Consider the following 21,317-nt stretch of genomic DNA (forward strand, 5'->3'; position numbering starts at 1 on the left):
ACCAAAGAACCTTGTCTACTGCATTTGGTGCTCTCAACATGGCCACCTTTGCATTGGTGAGACCAGGCACCGACTAGCCAACTGTTTTGCCAAACACATGCACTCGGTCCACCAAGGCCTGCTGGATCTCCCAGTTGCTAACCATCCCCCTTCCATTCCCATACCATCCTTTCTGTCCTGGGCCGTCTCCATTGTTAGAGTGGAGGAAACTGGAGGAACAGCACCTCATATTAGAAAAATAGAAAATAGGTGCAGGAGTAGGCCATTCAGCCCTTCGAGCCTGCACCGCCATTCAATATGATCATGGCTGATCATCCAACTCAGTATCCTGTACCTGCCTTCTCTCCATACCCCCTGATCCCCTTAGCCACAAGGGCCACATCTAACTCCCTCTTAAATATAGCCAATGAACTGGCCTCAACTACTTTCTGTGGCAGAGAATTCCACAGATCTGCTTCCACAGATATTCTGCTTGCATAGCTTACAATCCAATGGAATGAACGTTGAATTCTCCAACTTCAAGTGATACCCTCACCTACTGACTCCTGCTTTCCGTGCCCCCCACCCCAGTCCACTGCATAAACCTGGCCCCAGTCACTCTGCTCTGTTTGCCCCTTCGTACACTCATCTCCCATACCCAAGTCCCCATTTCCCATTTATTCCTGCTCTTTTCCCTCCCCATTGTCTCCTCCATCCCACATCCATCTATACAGTTTTACATTTCACCTCTCTCCTTATCTGACACCCTTTTGCCTCCTCTAACCTTTCTCCACCTATCTGCCAGTCAAACTCCTCCTCACCTGTATCCACCTATCACTTGCCAGGTTTTGTCCCACTCCAACCCTCTCATTTACAGCTTTCTCTCGCCCTTTTCCTATTAGTCCGAAGAAGGGATGGCCCACCTATCTATACCTTACAGATGTTGCCTGATCTGTTGAGTTCCTCCTGCACTTTCTATTTTGATCAAGATTCCAGCATTTGCAGATTCTTGTGAGTCCATTTTCGTGCCGCTTGTGTTTATGATAGCACTGCAATGTACAATTTCCTCTTGCGTTTGACCTCCCAAAGTGGAACACTGCACATTTTTTCCAGATTAAACTCCATCTACCCATCCTCTGCCCATATTTTCAATTGATCTACATCCTGTACTATCTTGTAACAACTTGCTTCACTGTCCACAACTACATGTTTTTTTAGACATCTGCAAACTTACAAATCGGTCTACCAACATATTTGTTCAAGTCATTTCCATATAAGGTCCCATCACTGATACCCCAGTTATAGAACTTAAGTCAGAATAACAGCCCTCCAACACCATCCTCTCTGTCTCCTATGGTCATGCCATTTTTGAATCCAATATAATCACGTCTATGTCAGTCCCATGTGCCTTAACCTTCTGGATCAGTTTACCATGGAGTCCTTGTTGATAAATGAAAACAATTCTTCTAACAATAGTTGCGACTGTTTGGAGTCCGTGGAAGTGGAATAATTCAAGGTGATCACTGACAGGCATTACAATACAAGGAAGTCAAAAGGTATGGGAAGAGAGTGGAAATGTGATTTTTGTGAACAAGGTTGGATTAACCAAAATCTCATTGAATGGATGAGTAGGCTTGATGGACTGATTGGCTAACCTCTGCTTTTGTTCTTTATGTTCTGAACTAGTGTATGTTCTTTAATGTTTTGTGTGTCATTCCTAACTGTCACTGTATGTCATGTTGTCACTTGCGGGTGGAGCACCAAGGCAAATTCCTTGTATGTGAATACTTGGCCAATAAACCTATTCATTCTTTCTTTCAGTTTCTCACATTTCATTCGTGCTTTATGTCATTGCCTATTGATGGCCTAATTTCTCCATCTTCCTTTGGTTTTGCTGTAAGAGAATGGTTGGTGTTGAGTTTGAAAATCACCCGGACCTTGTGCTCGAAGCCCATCGTGAATCCATGTATCAACCCAAGAGGAGATCGCAGAAGCCTTGACAAAGATCTTTGCATCTTCTCTAGCCATAGGTGAAGTCTTGGATGACTGGAGAGTAGCTAATGTTGTTCCTTTATTTAAGAGGAGAAATCGAGTCAATTCAAGGTATTATAGGCCGGCGTACCTCATATCAGTGGGAGGGAAGCTATGGGGAGGATTCTTTGGGATAGGATTTGCTCCTGTTTAGAAGAGATTGGCTTAATTAGGAACAATCAGCAGGGCTTTGCACATGTCGGGTCTTGTCTTACTAACTTGAGGAGTTGACAAAGGTGAACAATGAGGACAGATGTTGTCTACCTGGGTTTTAATAAGGCATTAGATAAAATCCCCCACGGTAGACTGATCCAGGTTAAGATGCACAGGATTAACATATGATTTGGTCATATGGATTCAGAACTCTCTTACTGATAGAAGACAGTGGGATGAAGGACAATTTCCAGGCTGTGACCAGTGGAGTTCTGCAGGGATCTATGCTGCACCCACTGCTGTTTGTGATATATATAAATTAGTGGATGTAAATGTAGACAGGTTGGTTAGTAAGATTGCTGAGGCTGTGGACTGTGAGGAAGGCTGCCAGGTATATAGTAGGATATAGATCATCAATAGAAATGAGTGGAGAAGTGGCAGGTGGAGATTAGTCCAAGAAGAGTGAGGTAGTCAAATATAAAAAGGCATATGGTATGTTTGCTTTCACAGGTTGGGGCACTGAGTATAACACTGAGTACGTAATGACTCATAGGACTTTGATTTGGAGTATTGCCTACAGTTCTAGTTGCCCCATTACAGAAGGATATGGGAGCTTTGGAAAGGGTGTGCCAGAATGATTCCTGGATTAAAGGGTATTTGAATAGGGACAGGGATGGCACGGTGGCACAGTGGTAGAGTTGCTGCCTTACAGCGCCAGAGACCTGCGCTTGGTCTCGCCGATGTAGAGAAGTTGATACTTAGAACAGCGGATGCAGTAGATGAGGTTGGAGGAGGTGCAGGTGAACCTCTGCCTCAACTGGAGAGACTGGCTGTGTCCTTGGATGGAGTCGAGGAGGGAGGTATAAGGACAAGAGTAGCATTTCCTGCAGTTGCAGGGGAAAGTACCCGGGGAGGGGGTGGTTTGGGTGGGAAGGGACCAGGGAGTTACGGAGGGAACGGTCTCTGCAGAAATGGGAGGGGATGGGAAGATGTGGCCAGTAGTGGGATCCCGTTGGAGGTGGCGAAAATGTCGGAGGATTATATCTTGTATGGGACGGCTGATGGGGTGGAAGGCGAGGACAAGGAGGACTCTGTCCTTGTGATGAATAGGGGGAGGGGGGAGTAAGAGCGGAGCTGCAGGATATTGAGGCGATCCCGGTGAGAGGCCTCATCTACTAACTTCTATGTTCAAGGACCTTTGATAAGAGTTTACAAGCCATGGTGCCTTTGCTTATACACAAATGCTTTAATTTTAACCTTTCCTTGTGTTCATTAGTGCAAGGCCTGTGATGATGTTAATGAGCTGCCTTCCTGAACTGCTGTTGTAAAGGCTGTAGTATTGGAAGGCCCAGCAATTTTTGTCGCATCAGCAGAACTCGCATCTTCCTGTGTTACAGCTAGATATTAATAGCTTTCTATTTGATGCACAGAACCTGCTTTTGAGGATAAGATGAGGGAGGCAGTTAGGATGTTGATACATGATGTGTGGTAACAGTCTCTATCGTACTACTTGCAACAGCAACAGCAGCAGCAGCAGCAGACTGAAGCGCCCGTTCCCTGCTGCTTTTATGTTATGCTGATATCAAGCTAATCCTTCTGCTCCATAATGAAATAAATCTGCATGAAGATCAAGGAAGGGTGGCACAGCGACAGAGACTCGGGTTCAATCCTGACTACAGGTGCTGTCTGTACAGTTTGCACATTCTTCCTGTGACCACTTGGGATTCCTCTGGGTGCTTCGGTTACCTCCCACACGCCAAAGATGTACAGGTTTGTCGGTCAATTGGCTTTGGTAAGCTGTAAAATTGTCCCTGGTGCGTAGAATGGTGTTCGTGTACGGGGAGATCGCTGGTCGGCGCGGACTCAGTGGTTCAAATGGTCTGTTCCCGCACTGTATCATTTAAGTCTAAAGCAAAGCCGAAATCAACACTTTATATTAAGTCTGAATTCACATCAGTTGAGGTTACAATAACACAAAGATTTTAAAATGGTTTTCAACTTGGCCACATTATCACCCAGCAAGAACCTACAGGTTCCTTTTATTTACCATACGTACTTTATCGACAATCCCTCGGAATTTCCCTGGGACCAGGAAGGTAGCTGGGTGTCAATCAGGAGTCTTGAGATGCTCTTCTTTGGAGAACTCTGAGCTCAAGCCTAAACAGTACTTATGCAGTTGGCAATACCAACAGTCTTGACACCAGAGTGAATGGGAAGCAGATAAATGACACCAGTGCATTGCTCTCCCAATGCCAAGTTGTCTCATCCATGGAGTGCTTCCATCAACCTGCAATTAATGGAGGCCCTGAGGTGTAAATCCATATCATCCAGAGAACCAGTGTAGTTTAGAATTACACTGTCATAGAGTGATAGTGTGGAAACAGGTCCTTCGACCCAACGCCCACTCTGGCCAACATGTCCCACCTACCCGTCCAACCTACCTGTCCCACCTACCTGAATTTGGTCCATATCCTTCCAAACCTGTCCTATCCATGTTCCTAAATGTTGGGATAGTCCCAGCCTCAACTACCTCCTCTGGCAGCTTGTTCCATACACCCACCACCCTTTGTATATAAAAGTTACCATTCAGTTTCCAATTAAATAATTTCCCCTTCACCTTAAGCCAATGTTTACCTCGATTCACCTACTCTGGGCAAGAGTGGGCATCTACCCGATCTATTCCTCTCATGATCTTATAAACTTCTACAAGATCACTGCTCATCCTCCTGCGCTCCAGGGAGTAGAGTCCAGAACTGAACACAATATTCTAAATGTGGCCTCACCAACGTCTTATACAACTGCACCATGACCTCCCAACTTCTATACTCAATACACTGGCTGATGAAGGCCAATGTGCCAAAAGCCTTTTTGACCACATGATCTACCTGCGACTCCACCTTCAGGGAACCATGCATCTGCACTCCTAGATCCCTTTGCTCCACAACATTCCCCAGAGCCCTACCATTCACTGTAGGTCCTGGCCATGTTAAGACTGCACCCATCTCTGTATTAAATTCCTCAGCCGACGTGGCCAATCGACCAAGATCAAGATTTATTTCACACACATCTTCACTATCTGCAAAACCACCCACTTTTGTATCATCCGCAAATTTACTGATCTTAAGTCATTAGTCATAAGGTCATAAGTGATAGGAGTAGAATTAGGCCATTCGGCCCATCAGGTCTACTCTGCCATTCAATCATGGTTGATCTATCTCTCCCTCCTAACCACATTCTCCTGCCTTCTCCCCATAACCTCTGATACCCGTACTAATCAAGAATCTACCTCTGCCTTAAAAATATCAGCTGACTTGGCATCTACAGCCTTCTGTGGCAAATAATTCAACATTCACCACCCCCTGACGAAAGACATTTCTCCTCATCTCCTTCTTAAAAGAACGTCCTTTAATTCTAAGGCTATGACCTCGAGTCCTGGACTCTCCCACTGGTGGAAACATCCTCTCCACATCCACTCTTTCCAAGGCTTTCACTATTCTGTATGTGTTCTTGTAAAACCCCTCTGGACACTCTCCAGAGCTAGCACATCCTCAGATATGATGCCCAAACTTGCTAATCTTGCCGTGTATGTTCTCATCCAAATCATTGATGCAGATAACAAAACAGTAACGGGCCCAGCACCGAACCCTGAGGCACACCACTAGTCACAGGGTTCCAGTCTGAGAAGCAACCTTCCACCAGCACCCTCTGTTTCCTGCCATGAAGCCAATTTTCTATCCATTCAGCCATCTCTCCTTGGATCCTATGCGATCTCTGGAACTCTCTGCCGCAGAGGGTAGTCGAGGCCAGTTCATTGGCTATATTTAAGAGGGAGTTAGATGTGGCCCTTGTGGCTAAGGGGATTAGAGGGTATGGAGAGAAGGCAGGTACAGGATACTGAGTTGGATGATCAGCCATGATCATATTGAATGGCGGTGCAGGCTCGAAGGGCCGAATGGCCTACTCCTGCACCTAATTTCTATGTCTATGTTTTCTAACCTAGAGCAGCTTACCATGCAGAATGCTTTGCTGAATGCTTTCCATATATACATGTACAGCTCTGCCCTCATCGACCTTTTTGGTCACGTCTTCAAAGAACTCAGATTTGTGAGACACGACCTCCCACGTACAAAACCATGCTGACCATCCCTAATCAGGCCTTGTCCATCTAAATGCCTGTATATCCTTCCTATCCCTTGGAGTACCCTGTAGTAACTTACCAACTACAGATGTTGAGCTCACCAGTCTATAGTTCCCAGCATTTTCCCTGCAGCCCTTCTTGAACAGAGGTACAACATTTGCCACCCTCCAGTCTTCCGGCACCTCTCCTGTATTTAAAGATGACTCGTCAATTTCCTCTCTGGTTTCCAACAATGTCCTCGGATATATCTGATCAGGCCCTGGAGATTTGTCCACCTTCAAACGTGGTACTACCTCCAGCACCTCCTTGACCATAACACAGACAAGGCATTTCATTTGACTGTCTTCCTGTTTAAGAACAAGGGGCCACAGTTTAAGAATAAGGAGGAAGCCATTTAGAACGGAGACGAGGAAACACTTTTTCTCGCAGAGAGTGGTGAGTCTGTGGAATTCTCTGCCTCAGAGGGTGGTGGTGGCAGGCTCTCTGGATACTTTCAAGAGAGAGCTAGATAGGGCTCTTAAAGATAGCGGAGTCAGGGCATATGGGGAGTAGGCAAGAACGGGGTACTGATTGGGGATGATCAGCCATGATCATATTGAATGGCGGTGCTGGCTCGAAGGGCCGAATGGCCTACTCCTGCACCTATTGTCTATTGCCTTTCCCCTTTGTAAATACAGAGGAGAAATACTCATTGTGGACCTTGCCTGTTTCTTGTGGCTCCACACAGAGTTGCCCGCTTTGATTCCTGAGAGCTCTCTGTCTCTGTCTCTCTTTTTTATATATTTGCAAAATCTCTTGAGATTGTCCTTAATGCTATCAGCCACAGTTATCGCCTGGCCCCTTTTTTGCCCTTCTAATTTCCTTTTTTACTTCCTTACTTCCCAAAACTCCTCCAGGAATACACTTGATCCCAGCTTCCGATACGTGTCCCATGTGTCCTTCTTATTCTTGACCAATGCCTGAATTTTCCTCGTCATCCAAGCTTCCTGACGTTTGCCTGCCCTGCTCTTCACTCTCACCAGCAGGGACGTGCATATTCTGAGCTTTTGTCAGCACACTTTTAAAAATATCCCACTTGGCTCATGTTCATTTCCCCTCAAACAACCTGCTCCAATCAACTTGCGTGAGACCTTCTGTCATGCTCTCAAAGTTGGCCTTGCCCCAATTGAGCATTTTAACACATGGGCCCTCTCTGTCCCAATCCATAACTATCTTAAACCTAATCGTACAGTTTCAGTCATGGATACAAGTCCCAGTCGCTCGCACCTATCCATGCCCTAAGTCCATCCGCCTTACCCATCAGACCCCTTGCATTAAAATGTGTGGTTTGAAACCAACTGCCCTTCCTCGCTCTCCGCCTTTCTCCTCTATTCTGACCTTTCTCTCACCACCCTCCATTCCAACTTCTAACCTCTCACCTGCTTCTATCCTAAATGAGATCCCACCCCCCTGCCAATCTAGTTTAAACCCACCCGTCTAGCATTAGCAACATGCCTGCCTGGTACCCCTCCAGTTTAGGTGCAACCCGTCCCTTTTATACAGGTCACCCTGCCCCAGAAGAGATCCCAGTGGTCCAGAAATCTAATTCTCTGCCCCCTGCACCAATTCCTCAGCCACACATTCATCTCCCCTATCTTTCTGCTTTTACCCTCACTAGCCTGAGGTACTGTAAGCAAACCAGCGATAACTATCCTGGAGGTCCTGCTATTCTGCATTTTACCTTATTCCCTACACTCATGTTGCGGAACCTCCATCCTCTTCCTACCTGTATCGTTTGTACCAACATGCACAACAACTTCCGGCTTCTCCCCCTCCTTCTTGAGGATGTCATGCAGCGGCTCAGAGGTCCTGGACCCTGGCACTATGGGGGCAGCACACCATCCACCATCCTAGACAATCTCCTGTCCGCACCCCTATCGAGTCACCCACCACTATGGCTCTGCCTGACGTCGTTCTTCCCTGTTGAGCCTCAGCGCCAAGGGTTGGAGTCACAGCCCTGGCTGCTACTTGAGGTTTTGCCCATCCCAACAGCTCCCGAGAGAGTGTACCTATTTTGAAGAGGAACAGCCATTGAGGTCTCCTGCACTCCATGTTTAATTCCCTTCTTTGTCGTCACCCACCTTCGCACTTCTTGCATCCTCGCTGTGATGACCTCGCTATAGGTCCTATTCAGGAAGCGTTTGTTTTCCTGGATGGCAGAGAGCAAGGAAGGGCAGTGGTTTCAACCACACATTTTAATGCAAGGGGCCTGACGGGTAAGGCAGATGAGCTTAGGGCATGGATAGATACGTGCGACTGGGACATTGTAGCCATGACTGAAACCTGTTGCTCCAGTTCCCAAACACGGTCCTTCAGGAGCTGCACCTGGACACAATTTCCACGGGTGTAGTGGTCAGAGGCACCAGCAGTGTCTGTCATCCTACATCCTGCAAGAGACCACTGCAACAACTTGCCTGCCATTACCACTGTAGCCAAATCATTCATGAAATAATGAGACACACAGAGCTTATTCCCCGCTCTGCTGCTGATAGCTTCACCTCAGCCTCCTCGCCGAAGACTATCGAGCCTCAGCCTCACAATTGACCTCCCCACACTTCACCTCAACACAGCCTCTCACCCAACATGGCTGCTCCACTGACTCCGCCTTCTCCTTATTTGCTCCTCAGTAATTTACAGATTTTATGTTGCAACCAGTCCATTGGTTCCCTTTAAATTGACTTTATTACCTTAAATTACTCTCACTTTCTCCTGGCTCCTGCAACAGCTCAGTTTCAACGCTGCCGCACTTTTTAAACTAAGGCCGAAGACAAGTACCGCTGGCCTTTAAGTGCTGCCGCTTCTCACCCTCTGTGTCTTCTGCTGACTCCCACAACTTCTCTCCAAAGTTTCCCGCCTCTTGCAGATTTGGATCAGAAATTGCTCATTCTTCTTGACCTTTACCAAACCACTGTCCTGTATCTTTTTGCATTAATAAATAATAGAAACAACTCATTATGTTAATTTTGCAGTGGAGAGTGTTTAATTTTGAATTAGCAAGCAAGCATTGTGAAATGGTAATAAATACAAGAAACACTCAGCTGGTCAGGAAGGAGTTGTGGGGAGAACGTTTTCAATCAAATTTCTGGAATGATATTATAGTGTGCAGATATTAGCAACAGTTTTTACAGCTATCTCCACAGTCCTACGTTGGGTAAATAATTAATTTGGTTTCTGCTGCTTGTTGCTCATTCCTTCAATATGTAGTTCCTCCCACTGCTCATCAAACCTCACCTGGTAGCTTTCACTCTGTATAGGTCTGTATTTATGTCTGTGAGTGGCCACAAGGCTGCTATGGGATAGTGCAAATGCAAGCCAGGTATCTAGAACATTTCAGCTGACAATTGAACTCTGGTGGGTGCTCTCCAGGTTACATTGAATAGAACCGAGAGCAGCTTCTGATCAGTATTCTGGTGGTACAGAGAGCTCGCCTTGTCTTGGCATGAGTAACTATGATTCTTAAAGGTAGAAGGACTGAAGTAGATTACAGTAACTAGATTTCTAAACCAGTGAGCTGTACCTCTTGGCAAGTTATCTTAGCCTCTCGCCAATGTGACAGGTGGAGGTGGTTGACGTGGCAGGTTGGGGTGATAGTGACAAGTGTGCCTGGGGCAGAGACAAATGGAATAATTAAGGGCCTGCGTCGCCCAATTGCCGCCCTGGAAATGTGCACCAAGGACCAACAACCCTCCAGATGTGCCGGCAGCCACAGTCTGAGAGTGAATGCTGCAAGCCTGGGATGGCTCTGCCTCGGTCTGCCAACGAACCATATCAAATGGTGACGTTGCTAGATGACGGGGATAATCTCAGCTCGACCCTGTTTTGAAGGGAATGAGTTTCAGCTATGAAGAACATTAGCTTGGATAATTGATGCTGGATGAATGGATTACTAATGTACCCTGCTAGTAAACCCTAAAGAATGCCCGATTCTGTCTACAAGATTGGCCACATGACATTACAAACAGCCATTACATCTTGGTCAGTAGCGATACCGCTCCTATTGTTTGTGGTGCAGCTGGATAGTCAAACATGTGCATTAACCCTCAGAAGGTGCACTCAATCCCCAGTGTTTCAATAGCCAGATATCTCAGCATTTCTGGATGCAACTCAATTGCTTAAAAAAAAAAGTAACCTTTATCAAAAAATAAATTCTTCAATATTTCTATTATAATTCAAGGTTTCATTGAAAGTCAGTTTCCCATGCTATATATCTTTGCCTCGCAGTTCTCTCTCCAACGATGGTCCAAACTCTTTTCTCTAACTCACTCCAGTGAGGCTGGACCGCAAGCAACAATGTTGATTCAACCTACTTGGAACTATCTTCATTTCTCAATATACTGGTCTTAAAAAGGTTTGCAATTCCTTCTCCGTAGCTGGGTGTTTCTCTGAAGATAACTGGCCTTCCTGGCCATCATTAGTCACAGTCCACATGCTGATGATGCTGATGGTGTTTGTTGTGTGGTGGGGGAGCGGTGTGGAACTGGCTGAATGTAAGAGAAGTGATAATGAAGGATTGGTGATATATTACATGGTGTTCCCAGGTACTGAGGGTTTCGGCCCGAAACGTTGCCGATTTCCTTTGCTCCATAGATGCTGCTGCACCCACTGAGTTTCTCCAGCATTTTTGTGTACCTTCGATTTTCCAGCATCTGCAGTTCCTTCTTAAACTCTTAAATACTTGTTGTCCTTGTCCCTCTTGATAGTCCAGGCTGTTGGAGAACTTTGGTAGGTTGCGATAATTGAATTGAGTGACAGATCGCCAGTGATGGTGAGAGTGAATGCTTTGGGTGGTTGATGGAGAACTCTGCTTTGTCCTGGATTGTGTGGGAACCTCCGTTTCTGGAACTGCACTCACGCAGGCAGGTGGAGAGTATTCCATCCCATTTTAGAATTATCTCCTGAAGATGGTGAAAATCTTCTGTGGAATGAGGAGATGAATCACTCACCACAGCCTCTAGCTTGCACTTGTAACCATTTATGAAGCACAGACTCCAGGCTTCAGAGGCAGGGTCAGGTGGGGTCCACATAGCATGTTGCCCAGTTGATTCTGAGATTCCAGTTTATTTCCTTCAGTCCAGGTGGCAGGCAGCACCATATTCGAGATGGCAGCATCAGTTGCGTGGAACAGAATGACTATTCCACAGTTTAATTATCACATCTGGCTCGTTGTAAGACAGCAAAGAGAATTGGTGGTTCCATAATTAGTTAATAATTTCACTTGGAAGAGGTTTCCAGTGAATCTCCGTGACTTCCTTGTTTCAGACAGGAACGTCAGAGCAGCCCGTAGTGGAAACAGCACAGCTGACTACAGGATCTATGTAAGCAGTTTCAATAACGGATAACAACTATTGCATTTACACAGTGCATGATCACATCAAAACATTTCACAGTTTCACATCATTCATTTCTTTAGCAGTGCAGTGACTGAGGTTAATCAGACGAATTGATTTAAAATAAATTATTAAGAATAAATAAATATATAAGGACAGGTGGTGTGAAGTGATTCGAGATGCTCTTCCAGCGCTTATCATTTTCAGCTAAGGGTTACAGCTCTGTGATCCAAGTAACATAACAGACCAGGGTGTAGTTTCTGTTCAGTGACAGCAGGACAAGACAAGCAGACGCCAGTGGCAATGCCGTGTTGTCGAGGTCTATGGGGCACAACAAGCTGCCGCCTGCAGGCTGTTACATTTCTGTTTCTGCCAGCAGAGAATCTTCCAGGCCCGTTGACATGAGGATAGTCGGTGATGCTTGATCTGATGAAATAGAGATAAGAGCAGTCAGAAACCGCAGAGAGGAGGAGGCTTCATCAAAATAACATTCCTTGCTTTTTGGAACTGGTCCCTATAATAATAATATATTTTATTGTCATTGCACGTCAGTGCAACGAGATTTAGTATGCAGCTTCCAACCGATGTAAAATTAGAGTAACATAAATAAATAGCTGTGTAACGTGACCATCTGAGGGAGACAGTCCAGGGGGGATGGGGGGGCACTCAGCAGGGCCGGTTCAGAGCCGCTATAGCTCTGGGAATAAAGCTGTTTCTGAGTCTGGAGGTTCGGGCGTAGAAGGCTTTGTAACGTCTGCCGGAGGGAAGTAGTTCGAACAGTCCGTTACAAGGATGTGAGGAGTCTTTATGGATGCTGACGGCCTTCCTGATGCAAGTGGTACTGATTCAGAACCATTTATTATTCACCCCAGATGACCTGCAGAATGGGATCAGAGCCACAGAAGCCAGAGTTATGGGGTTCATGAATCCAAAGTCAAATATTTGGGTCGGATGAAAATTAGGTATTGCTTTTGGGTTATATTCCATGTGACCAGATTCATAACATTCATAAAAGGACGAGATCCTACATGCAAACATATAACAGGCAACTTGAACCAGCTCTGCTACACAATAATGTCACAGCTAATTTTCTTTAACCTCAAATCCACATTCCCATCTACTTTCTCCCTCTGGATATCAACATCTACCCACTTCTGTCTTAAATATATGTTTAGTTATGGTTTGACTGGATGGTGCACAAACAAGACTTTCTACGGTATCTCAGGACAAGCCAATAAGACCCATCTGAAGAAGGTCTCAACCCGAAACGTCACCCATTCCTTCTATCCAGAGATGCTGCCTGTCCTGCTGAGTTACTCCAGCATTTTGTGTCTATCTTTGGTTTATCTGCAGTTCCTCCCTTCTGCATCTGCAGTTCCTCCCTTCGCCAGCCAACACCAATATTGCATCTCATTTCACAGGAATTTTTCACTCCTCAGAATCTTTTGTTTCAATCATCACATCTCGTTCTACTAAATTCCAGAGGATGAAAGCCAAGCTTGTCCAATTTTTCCTCGTAAAACAACCAATCCATTCCAGGTATTGGTCTGGGTACGTCTTTTCTGAGCAGCTTCCAACTCATTTGCATGCTTCCGAAAACTACAAAAACAATACTATTCACAGTACTCCATAACTGATCTCACCAATCCTCTCGACAACTAAAGCGTAACTTCGCAGATAGATGTTTTCAATTCCCTTGGCAATAAATCATTAACTTTCTACCACATTTCTCAATTACTCCTTTTTACTTGTATACCAATATTCAGCCAGTCAAGGTCTAGTGTATCCATATTCGTCTGCTCTGCAGAACTCTACATTCCTTCACAATATTTAGATAATATTATGATTTATTTTGTTAATGGAATATTTTATATTTTGACATATTAGTCATAGAGTGAAACAGCGTGGGAACAGGCCTTTTGGCCCAACTTGCCCAAACCGGCCAACAATGTCCCAGCTACACTAGTCCCACCTACCCACATTTGGTCCATATCCTTCCAAACCTGCCCTGTCGATGTACCTGTCTAACTGTTTCTTAAACGTTGCGATAGTCCCAGCCTCAACTACCTCCTCTGGCAGCTTGTTCCATACACCCACCACCCTTTGTGTGAAAAAGTTACTCCTCAGATTCCTATTAAATCTTTTCCCCTTCACCTTAAACCTATATCGTCTGGTCCTCGATTCACCTATTCTGAGCAAGAGACTGGGCATCTACCCGATCTATTCCTCTTATGATTTTATACAACTCAATAAGATCACCCCTCATCCTCCTGTGCTCCAGGGAATAGAGTCCCAGCCTACTTAACCTCTGCCAATAGCTCAGTCCCTCTAGTCCTGGCAACATCCACGTAAATCTTCTATGTACCCTTTCCAGCTTGACAACATCTTTCCTATAACATGTTGCCCAGAAGTGAACACAACACTCTAAATATGGCCTCACTAATGTCATATACAACTGCAACATGACCTCCCGACTTCCATACTCAATATTCTGGCTGATGAAGGCCAATGTTGCAAATGCTTTTTTGAACACACGATCTAACTGTGACTACACCTTCAAGGAACCATGCACCTAGATCCCTCTGCTCTACAACACTCCCCAGAGCCCTACCCTTCACTGTGTAGGTCCTGCCCATGTTAGACTTCGCAGAATGCAACATCTCACATTTCTCGTTATTAAATTTTATTAACCGTTCCCACCTGGCCAATCGATCAAGATCCTGCTGCAATTTTTCACAACCATCTTCATTATCTGCAAAGCCACCCACTTTCGTATCATCAACAAATTTGCTAGTCTTGCCGTGTATGTTCTCATCCAAATTATTGATGTAGATGACAAACAGTAACGGGCCCAGCACGGAACCCCGAGTTGTACCACTAGTCACAGGCCTCCAGTCTGAGAAGCAACCTTCCACCATCACCCTCTGCTTCCTTCCAGGAAGCCAATTTGCTATCCATTCAGCTATCTCTCCTTGGATAGCATGTAATCTAACCTTCCAGAGCAGCCTACCATGTGAAACCTTGTCAAATGCTTTGCTAAAGTCTATATATATATATATATATACAACTCTGCCCCTCGTCAACTTTTTTGGTCATGTCTTCAAAAAACTCAGATTTGTGAGACATGACCTCCCACGTACAAAACCATGCTGACTTTCCCAAAACAGCCCTTTTATCCATCCAAATGCCAGTGTATCCGATCCCTCAGAATACTCTCTGGTAATGTTCCGACTACAGATGTTGAGCTCACTGGCCTATAGTTCCCAGCATTTTCCCCGCAGCCCTTCTTGGATAGAGGCACAACATTTGCCACCCTCCAGATTTCCAGCACCTCTCCTGTATTTATAGACAACTGGTAAATTTCAACCAGAGCTTCCGCAATTTCCTCTTTAGTTTCCCACAAATTTCTCAGATGTATCTGATCAGGCCCTGGGGATTTGTCTACCTGCATACACGACTGTACCTTCCACCTCTTCGACCATAACACTGACTGTTCTCAAAACACTTCCATTGATTGCCCCAAGTTCCTCCGCCCTCCTGTCTTTCTCCTGGGTAAATACAGAGGAGAAATACTCATTGAGGACCTTGCCTATCTCCTGTGGCTCCACACAGAGGTGGCCGCTTTGATTCCTGAGGGGTCCTGCTCTCTCTCTTTAGTTACCATTTTCCCTATTATGTATTTATACAATTTCTTGGGATTGTCCTTAATGCTAGAGCTCTGTCCTGGCCCCTTTTTGCCCTTCAGATTTCCATTTTTTAATTTACCGCCTAGTTCCCGAAACTACACCATGTATGCACTTGATCCCAGCTGCCTATACCTGTCACATGCATCCTTAGTCTTGACCAATGAGTCTAAACAAAATGTGCTTCAACTAAATAGTGGGGGGGGAGGAGACAAACTGCAGATATAATTTCGTTTATATCATTTAAAAATAAATTGGATATGTGTTCGGCACGGATTAGAAGGGTCGAGATGGCCTGTTTCCATGCTGTAATTGTTATATGGTTATATAAGGATGGAGTTAAAGGGAAAGAGAGTATAAGAAAAGTTAAGAAGGGGGCAGAAAGCTCAGGAAGGGATAGGAGAGTATGGCCAAGTGAAATAGGAATCAATATGAAAGGTGAGGGCAGTAATGGATTAAAAGTATTATATATGAATGCACAAAGTATTAGATATAAAGTGGATGAGCTTGAGGCTCAGTTACAAATTGGCAAGTATGATGTTGTGGGAATTACAGAGACATGGCTGCGAGAGGGCCAGGGTTGGGAACTGAATATTCAGGAGATTACGTCCTATCGAAAAGACAGACAGGTGGGCAGAGGGGGTGGGGTAGCTCAGTTGGTGAGGAATTAAATTCAGTCCCTTGTGAGGGTGGACATAGAATCAGAAGATGTAGAGTCAGTATGGATAGAACTGAGGAATTGTAAGGGTAAAAAGACCCTAATGGGAGTTATCTACAGGCCCCCAAACAGTAGCCTGGATATAGGGTGCAAATTGAATCAAGAGTTAAAATTGGCATGTTGCAAAGGTAATGCTACGGTTGTTATGGGAGATTTCAACATGCAGGTAGACTGAGAAAATCAGGTTGGTACTGGACCCCGAGAAAGGGAGTTTGTGGAGTGCCTCCGTGATGGATTCTTAGAGAAGCTGGTACTGGAGCTTACCAGGGAGAAGGCAATTCTGGATTTAGTGTTATGTAATGAACCGGATTTGATAAGGGAACTCGAGATAAAGGAGCCATTAGGAGGTAGTGGCCATAATTTGAGAGGGAGTAGGGAAAATCGGAAGTGTCATCAGTATTACAGTTGAACAATGGGGACTATGAGGGAGGAGCTGGCCAAAGTTGACTGGAAAGATACCCTAGCTGGGATGACAGTGGAACAACAATGGTAGGTATTTCTGGGAATAATACAAAAGGTGCAGGATCGGTTCATTCCAAAGAGGAAGAAAGATTCCAAGGGGAGTAAGGAGCGACCGTGGCTGACAAGGGAAGTCAAGGACAGTATAAAAATAAAAGAGAAGAAGTATAATATAGCAAAGATGAGTGGGAAGCAAGAGAACTGGGAAACCTTTAAGGAGCAACAGAAGATAACTAAAAAGGTAATACGTGGAGAAAAGATGAGGTACGAAGATAAGCTAGCCAAGAATATAAAGGAGGATAGTAACAGCTTCTTGAAGAGGAAATAATTAGTTAAGACCAAAGTTGGACCCTTGAAGACTGAAACAGGGGAATTTATTATGGGGAACAAGGAAATGGCAGACGAGTTGAACAGGTACTTAGTCCACTAAGGAAGACACAAATAATTTCCCTGAAGTACTTGTGGTCATTTCTCACCCTCCTGCGCTCCAAGGAAGAGAGACCCAGCCTACTCAACAGCTCCCTACAGCTCTGATTCTCTAGTCCTGGCAACATCCTCGTAAATCTTCCCTGTATCCTTTCCATCTACTAATCAGAGAAATGGTGGCATCCAGAGGACAAAGGGATTCGTCTGGTGAGGCAACATGGGTGGAGCTCAAAAGTAAGAAAGGTGCAATCACTCCAACGGGATTGTACTATAGGCATCCCAACAGCCAACAGGAGGTAAAAGGACAGATATGTAGACAAATGAGTGAAATATGCAAGAGCAACAGGGTTGTCAGTGGGTGATTTTAACTTCACTAATATTGACTAGGACTTTGACTGAGTGCAAAAGACTTAGTTGGGGGAGAATTTGTTTGGTGTTGGGGTTTCCTAAAACTAGGAGGGACCACAATGGCATTGAGTTGGGAATCAAGCCTGGCCAGGAAACTGATGTTTCAGTGGAAAAGTACTTTGGGGATAGTGATCTTAACTCCATAGATTTTAAGATTGTTGTGAATAGGGATAAGTCCGGACCTTGAGGAAGGTATTAAATTGGAGTAACACATTTTATAATGTTATTAGGCAGGAGCTAGGGTAATTGGGCATCTGATACGTCAGAATCGTTTAAAGGCCTGTTCATCAAAGTTCAGACAAAATGTGTAGGAAGGAACTATCTGAAGAAGGGTGTCGACTTGAAATGTCACCCATTCCTTCTCTCTAGAGATGCTGCCTGTGCCACTTAGTTACTCCAGCTTTTTGTCTCTATCTTTGATCAAAGTTCGGGTCTGACTATGCTCCAGTTAGGAGGAAGGATAAGGATGGCAAAGAAAGGGAACCATGGGTGACTAAAGAGTTTGTCAATTTGCTCAAAAAGAAAAATGGCTGTGCAAGTTTTAAAACGAGGATAACAGACAGGGACTTTGAGAAAATGAAGCTAGTAGGATTGAACTCACGCCGGTCATTAGAAGGGCAACAGGGAACATGAAATAACTTGTAGAGTCGATTTAAAGAAAATACATACATTAAAAACAAGAGAGTAACCATGGTGAAGTTATGACCATTCAAGAATAAAGGAAGCAATTTGTGCTTAGTCAGAGGATGTAGGCAAGAGACTAAACAAGTATTTTGCATCTGTATTCACCCATGAGAAGGACATGGAGGACAGTGGGATGTGTGTGGAGAATAGTAATATGCAATGGCAGCTTGGAATCAAGAAGGATGCGGTGTTGGGACTCTTGAAGCTGAATCAAGATTAATAAATTCCCCAGTGTTTGATGGAATCTATTCTGGAATTATGACAGGCAAGAGAGGAATTGCTGGAGCATTGACGAAGATCTTTGCATCTTCTGAATCTTCTGAATTTTGTAGTCGGCAGGGCAGTACTCTGCATATCGTCAACTTGGACAATTTTACATTTTTATCAAGCCAATTAATCAAGCCAATTCACCTACTAACCTGTACGTCTTTGGAGTGTGGGAGGAAACCGAAAATCTCGGAGAAAACCCACGCAGATCACGGGGAGAACGTACAAACTCCGTACAGACAGCACCCGTAGTCGGGATCGAACCCGGGTCTCTGGTGCTGCATTTTGCTGTAAGGCAGCAACTCTACCGCTGTGCCACCATGACTGCATCTTCTCCAGCCACAGGCAAAGTACCAGAGGACTGGAGGGTAGCCAACATTGTTGCATTGTTTAAGAATGAAAGTTGAGAGAATCTACAAATTATAGGTTGGTGAGTGGTAGGGGAAGCTGTCGGAGAGAATTCTTCGGGATGGGATTCACTCCCATTTGCAAGAGAATATGCGAATTAGGGACAGTCAGCATGGCTTTGTACACCGCATGTCATGTTTTACTAACGTGATAACAATTTTTGAGAGGGGAACGAGGGTGATCGATGATGGTAAGGCAGTGGATGTTGATCACATGGATTTTAGTAAAGCATTTGATAGAATTCCCCATGGTAGGCTGATGCAGAAGATTAAGATGCCCAGGACTAACCATGAATTAGTTGTATGGATTCAGAACTGGCTGACGAATGGAAGTCAGAGGGTTGTGATGGAAGGACAATATTCAGGATGGAGGTCTGTGACCAATGGAGTTTGCAGGGATCTATGTTGAGACCTCAGATAGACGCAAAATGGTGATGTAACTCAGCGGGACAGGTAGCATCTCTGGAGAGAGTGTATGGGTGACGTTTCGGGTCGAGACCCTTCTTCAAACCGCTATTGTTTGTGATATATAAAAATGATAAATTGAAACCTAGATTGATTGTGCAGTAAGTTTGCAGATGAAACCAAGAATGCTGAAGTCATGGGCTGTGAGGAAGGCTGTCAAGGAATATAGCAGGATATAGATCAGCTACTGAAGTGGGCAGAGAAATGGCAGATGGAGTTTAATCTGACCATGTGTGAGGTGTTGCACCTTGGGAGGTTGAATGCAAGGGGAAAATGTACAATTAATGCCATGACCTTTAACCCCGATGATGTACAGAGAGATCTTGGGGTCCGCGGCCATGACTTCCTGAAAATGCCAACGCTTGTAGATAGTGTGGTAAAGGGATATATGGTATGTTTGCCTTGCTTTGGTGGGGCATTGAGTATAAAAGTTTGGAACGCATGATGCAGCTTTATAGGACTTTGATGATTAAACTGTATTTGGAGTTTTGCACGCAGTTCTGGTCACCCCATTACAGGAAGCACCTGCAAAGCGTGCAGAAGAGGTTTACCAGTCTGATGCGTGAATTAGGGGTTATTAGCTACAGGGAGAAGGACAGACTTGGAATGTTTACTCTGGAACGCCAGTGATTGAGGGGAGACATGAAGGAAGAATATAAAATTGAGAGGCACGGACAGGGTACAGTCAGAACCTTTTTCGTAGGATAGAAAGATCTGATACTGGAGGGAGGAGCTTTAAGAGATGGGAACATTTAAAAGTAAATGGTTGTTTACACAGAGGATGGTGAGTGCATGCATCACACTGCCAGAGATGGCAGTGGAGGTAGATATGATAGTGGCATTTAATAGACTTTTGGACAGGCACATGGATATGGAGGGAGGCTGGTTATGTGCAGGCAGATAAGAGTTGATCTTGGCATGATGTTTGGCACAGATATTGTGGGCCAAGGGGCCTGTTCATTATTCTATGGCAGTGACCCATTTAAATAATCTCTCACGGTTTTGAGAAACCCAGATATCCTTCTCTGTTTCTCCATCTTCTTGCTCTTCATTCTCATGATCCTCCTCTTCTTCTCCTTCAGACAGAAGATCTGAGATTTGCTGCTGCAGCTCCAAGCTGATGTTGTTCTCCGCAAGGATGAGGCTCCGCATGGAGGTGGGATAATTCTGCACCATATCCAGAAATATCTGAGGGGCAGAGCAAAGCCAGAATCATGACACTGTTCAAGCTATAGCAACATCCTAGCCTTGTACCGATTAATATTCACCAATGGATACTTTTCATAAATCTTCATGATTGGAAGATCTCAGATGCAGTAATGGAAACCCACTTATTTTACCAATCTTTTCAACACAGTCAGAGCCTTTTCCCCCATGGCGGAATGTTGAAGAGCAGAGGGCACAGGTCAGAGGGTAAATGTTTCTATGAGATGACAGAGAGAGTGGTGCGTGCCTGGAACATGGTGTCAGGGGTAATGGTGGAAGCACATATGTATATAGGCACATGGATATACTGGGAATGGAATAATATGGATCACATGCAGGCAGGAGATTAACGGCATCATGTTCGACACAGACATTGTTACATTCTACGTAACACCTACACTATCACCCCCCCTGTGATTTGATGTCAGATTTTGTTTAATATTATTTTTGTGAAACCATATTAGATATGTTGCTGCATTGCATGACAGGGTCACCTTGGTGTCTTTGCATCTTTAACAAGAATTGTCTGAAACACAGATGTAACATGTGAAGCAGGACAAACAAAAGAAAGAAATAATGCATGGTTGAACAAATCTTGCCTAACTGGACTGATAGAATTTAGTGAGGAAGCACCAGGCACGTTGATCAGGGAAATGATATTGACCTGGTATATATGAACTGAGAAAGGGCAGTAAAAGCCCCTTGTCATCAAACTTAAAGGTCACAGAAGAAAATGGGCAAAAGCTGCAGGAAAATTGGCAATGTAATGGGAATCATAGCAGTTGTGAAAGTTTGTTTTCAGACTGGAGGCACATGTATTGCCCACTCCTAATTGGCAATACCTCACAATTCATGCCAATGATAGAACTGTTTCAGGCACATCTATGTTGGTGCGATCAATTACAACTGAAAACCCCTTGTTCTCGT

At 44.7% G+C, this 21,317-nt stretch overlaps 1 protein-coding gene across 1 annotated transcript in view; it reads right to left on the reverse strand.

The window, feature by feature from the left end:
- Positions 1-9,292: 9,292 nt before the first annotated feature.
- Positions 9,293-21,317, reverse strand: part of lrrc73 (leucine rich repeat containing 73) — a 32,257-nt gene continuing 20,232 nt past the window's right edge. Inside the window, exons 5-6 of the mRNA XM_055636307.1 lie at positions 20,183-20,372; positions 9,293-12,093 (exon numbers count right to left, since the gene is read on the reverse strand). Coding sequence (XP_055492282.1) covers positions 12,023-12,093; positions 20,183-20,372 — 261 coding nt within the window. The 3' untranslated portion in view covers positions 9,293-12,022. The remainder of the gene's footprint in view (positions 12,094-20,182; positions 20,373-21,317) is intronic.

This window comes from Leucoraja erinacea, chromosome 5 (assembly GCF_028641065.1).
Source record: "Leucoraja erinacea ecotype New England chromosome 5, Leri_hhj_1, whole genome shotgun sequence".
NCBI classification, from domain to species: Eukaryota; Metazoa; Chordata; class Chondrichthyes; order Rajiformes; family Rajidae; genus Leucoraja; species Leucoraja erinaceus.